The 3,977-nt window shown below is 44.9% G+C and overlaps 1 protein-coding gene across 1 annotated transcript in view; it reads right to left on the bottom strand.

Moving 5' to 3' along the window:
• The window catches only part of Prkar2a (protein kinase cAMP-dependent type II regulatory subunit alpha), a 58,931-nt gene that overhangs the window by 4,333 nt on the left and 50,621 nt on the right, over positions 1–3,977 (bottom strand). The window contains exon 10 of the mRNA XM_028756798.1: positions 1,021–1,162. Within this exon, the coding sequence (XP_028612631.1) occupies positions 1,021–1,162 (142 nt within the window). The remainder of the gene's footprint in view (positions 1–1,020; positions 1,163–3,977) is intronic.

The following is a 3,977-nucleotide window of genomic DNA, read 5'->3' as shown; positions in this document are numbered from 1 at the left end:
GGGAGGGGGAGGGAAGGGGAAGGGGAGGGGGAGGGGGAGGGGGAGGGAAGGGGAGGGGAGGGGGAGGGGGAGGGGGAGGGAAGGGGAAGGGAAGGGTGTCTCAGTGTAGTGCAGCAGGACTGCATCCACACTGAAGACTAATGGTGGGCAGGGTGGCAACTGCCTGTCTTGTTCCTCCATAGGCCTAGCCACCTGCCTCCATCACTGCCCGTGTCCCGTGTGCCGGTTTTACTCACAGCCTGGATTCATCGCTCAGAAATGATTTCTAGGGTGCTGGGGGTAGCGCTTTAGTGGCACAGTGTATGCTTAGAATGTTCAAGGTTTTAAGTTCAATGCCCAACACCTCCCACCAAAAAAAAAAAAAAAAAAAAAAGGTTTGCTATAAGCATTTATTCATGGGGGCTGGAGAAATGGCTCAGTGGTTAAGAGCACTGATTACTCTTCCAGAGGTCCTGAGTTCAATTCCCAGTACCCACATGGTGGCTCACAACCATCTGTAATGGGATCAGATGCCCTCTTCTGGTGTGTCTGAAGACAGCTACAATCTACTCACATATAAATAAATCATAAGAAAAAAAAATAAAGAATTCATTCACACAAGCTATCCAGACCTAGATCTGAATGAAAATCAGCACAATAAGTCAAGCCTGATAACAGGAAAAACAAAACAAAAACATCTGTGTATTAGAAAAAAATTAGTAATGCACAAAGGAAATTTCTTTTTCATTTTTAAAATGTTTATTAGCGCATTTCAGCCGTACAGGATAACGGTTTGTATCACGGCATCTTTCTATGTGCATGATTTTGGCCACGTTCATCCCACCTTACCTGCCGCCCACTCTCACTCCTACCCATCCCCCTTCTTCCCAGCTAGTTCCCATCCTGCTCTTCTGATTTCACATCTTTTTAAGAGGAAGGGGAAGATCAAGTTTAACTGGGATTATTTCTCCTTTCCTCAGCTACCATTAACTGCCTAAGCTGGGTGAGGCCTTGTAAGCGCCCCACAAAGACTTTTCATACCTAAGCATTTGACGTCTCCAACCGCATAAGCAGAAGCAGCTCTGGGTTTGTTGGTGACCAGGGCAAGTTCTCCAAAGTACTGCCCCTTATGGCAGTGGGCGATCTCCACCTCCTGGTTCCCACCATTCCTGTTCGATTTAGTCTGTAACAGATAAAGACTATGATCCTGGCTCTAAGGTCACAGCTGGACATGTTGCACTTACTCAAATTCCTTTTTCAGAAAGTTCAACAAAATTACTGGGGAATTCACATTACAGAAACTCTTTAACTGGACCCTGTAAACTCACAGATAAATCTTTGAAGGGTTGTTTTACCTGGGGCTCCACCTAGGCCCTCACACAGGTTAAGTCAAGGCTAAACATCTAACATCTTCTGTAGAGATGACACATTCTGGGAGATGTGACCAAAGTGCAGCTGAAGCCCAACAAGGGCTTCTGCTAATTCTTCTGTTAGTCATGAGCCAAAGCACAAGAGCACGGGTTGGTTCGAGGCAGTCTTGGAAGGGCCATTGATGACAACATTTCTTTTAAAGTACTTTCTTCACTTACACCAGAGCTGCGCCTCAATTCTTAACAAGTTAACTACATCCTTCAAACAAATAAATGCACTATGTTGTATTGCTACACTGGGTTTCTTATTTCTTATCAATCCACCTGCTAAGTAAGGCATTAACAACAAATTATGAGAATCAGTCTCTGTCTCTAAGAACCACAAATGTTAAAAGCAGAAACAAAACCCCTCCCCTGACTGGTAAGATAGAGTCTCACTTTCTGGCTCTGGCTAGCCTGGGACTAGTTAGGCCTGCCTTGAGTGCTGGGATTACAGGTGTGTGCTACCATGCCTGGCTAATCCTTTGTTACTTTATGTGTATGTGTGTGTGTGTGTGTGTGTGCGCACGCATGCAGATGTCCATGAAATCCAGAAATGTGTTAGATTCCTTGGAGCTGGAGTTACAGGAAGCTGTGAGCTGCACCAAACACGCTGTGAGTGCTGGGAACCAGACCTGGGTCCTCTGGAAAGCAGCACATATTCTTTAACTGCTACCTTTCCAGCCCCTTAAAGGGTATATACTATATGTGAGCTTACTTACAGATTTTATGTGTATATGTGTGAACCTGCTTGCTTGTATGTATGTATGTGCAGGTGACAATGGGATCCAGAGCCTCGGAACTGGAGTTCCAGGTGACTGGGATCTACCTTGATATGAGTGTTGGGAACTGAACCTGGGAACTCTCTGCAAGTGGAACTTAATCACTGAACCATTACTCCAGGCCCTTAAAGGGATTTTTTAACTGTTATTTTATGTGTGTTTTGCTTACATGTGTTGTCTGTGCACCCAAATGGTGGAGGCTGGAAAAGAATGTCATATCTCCTAGAACTGGAGTCACAGACAGTGATGAGTGGCCACTGCTCTCAACTGCTGATCTATCCCTCTAGCCCCTCAAAGGAATTAATTAATTAGTTTATTTTTGGTTTTCCAAGACAGGGTTTCTTTGTGTAATCCTGGGTGTTCTGGTACTTGCTCTATAGACCTTGAACTCAAGAGATCTGTCTGCCTCTGCCTCCCGAGTGCTGGGACTAAAGGAGTGTGCTGCCACTACCCAGCTCTTGAAGGGAATGTGTGTCCAGTGAAGGCATGTGTACCTGTGTGTGCTAGTGCTATGTTCCTATGCATGCACACATGATCACAAGAGTGGGTGCCTGCTACCCTCTTTATCTCTTTCCCAGGCCTTTCCTGAAGCAGGGCCCAATTACGACCCAGGCTGGAGGCTAACCAGCCTCAACCATCCTCCTACATCTGCCGGTCCTGGAGCTGGGACCACAGGTGTTTTAGAGGGTGTGTGGCTGGTTAGGTAGGTGCTAGGATTCAATCTGGTCCTCATGCCTATAGAACAACTGCTCTTAACTCTGGAGCCATTTCTCTTGCCCCAATTCTTTCTTTAAACATTTTTTTATGTTCACTTATTTTGTGTGCTATATGTGTTTAGGCACGCACATACTACAGCACTGGTGTACCATACCACAGTCTGGGGACAATTTTTGAGAATCAGTTCTCTCTATTTTGTGGATTCTGAGGATCTAACCCAGGTTGTCAGGCTTTGGAGCAATCACCCTTCCCACTAAGCCTCCTCGCTGGACTCTGTTGTTGGTGTTATTGTTCTTTAAAGCACTATGTCTTTAAGTGTTTGTATGTGGGCTTGTGCATATGAATGCAAGTGTTCAGAGAAAAGAGAGAAGGACGGAGTCCCTGGAGCTGCTATGTGGGTGCCGAGAGACAACTCAGAACCTCTGCAAGAGCACTATGCTTTCCTAATGGTGAAAACATCGCTCCAGCCCCGCCTTCTTTATTGTCTTTAAATGTAAACTTAAGCACTGACATCTAGTTTACACCTTTAGTCTTGTCATCCCTCCACACTTCAGCCTTGACCTGTTAGCTCCAAAGCTGGTCTGCTGCTCCATGTGAACCAATGTACTCTTTCATAAGTATGTATGTATGTATGTATGTATGTATGTATGTACATACAGGCAGGGTTTTGTGGAGCAGGAGCTCACTATGTAGTCCAAACTGTTCTTCATTTCATTGTCTTCCTGCCCCTACATCTTCCCTACCTATAGCTTAAATGTTCCGACTAGATTTAATATATACATATATTTTACTATTTCAACGAATTTATATACTCAAAAAAAAAGAAAATTTTGTTATGATGGATTTATTGGTAAGAATAACTCCTTGAAGGTTGAGTGTGTAGCTCAGCTGGTATAATGCTTGCCTAGAAGTCACAAAGCCATCGGTTTGATCTCCAGCATCAGATAAAACTGGGTAAGGGGGTACGTGCCTACAATCATGAGCACTTGGGAGGCGGAGTCAAGGGATTGAAACTTTTCAACGTCACTTCAGTTATATCCATGGTTATGTTTGAAGCCAGCCTGGGCTCCATGAGGGAAGGGGGGGAAAG

This window comes from Grammomys surdaster, unplaced genomic scaffold (assembly GCF_004785775.1).
Source record: "Grammomys surdaster isolate TR1022 unplaced genomic scaffold, NIH_TR_1.0 126131, whole genome shotgun sequence".
Classification (NCBI taxonomy): Eukaryota; Metazoa; Chordata; class Mammalia; order Rodentia; family Muridae; genus Grammomys; species Grammomys surdaster.
This window is presented reverse-complemented; position numbering and strand designations above follow the sequence as displayed.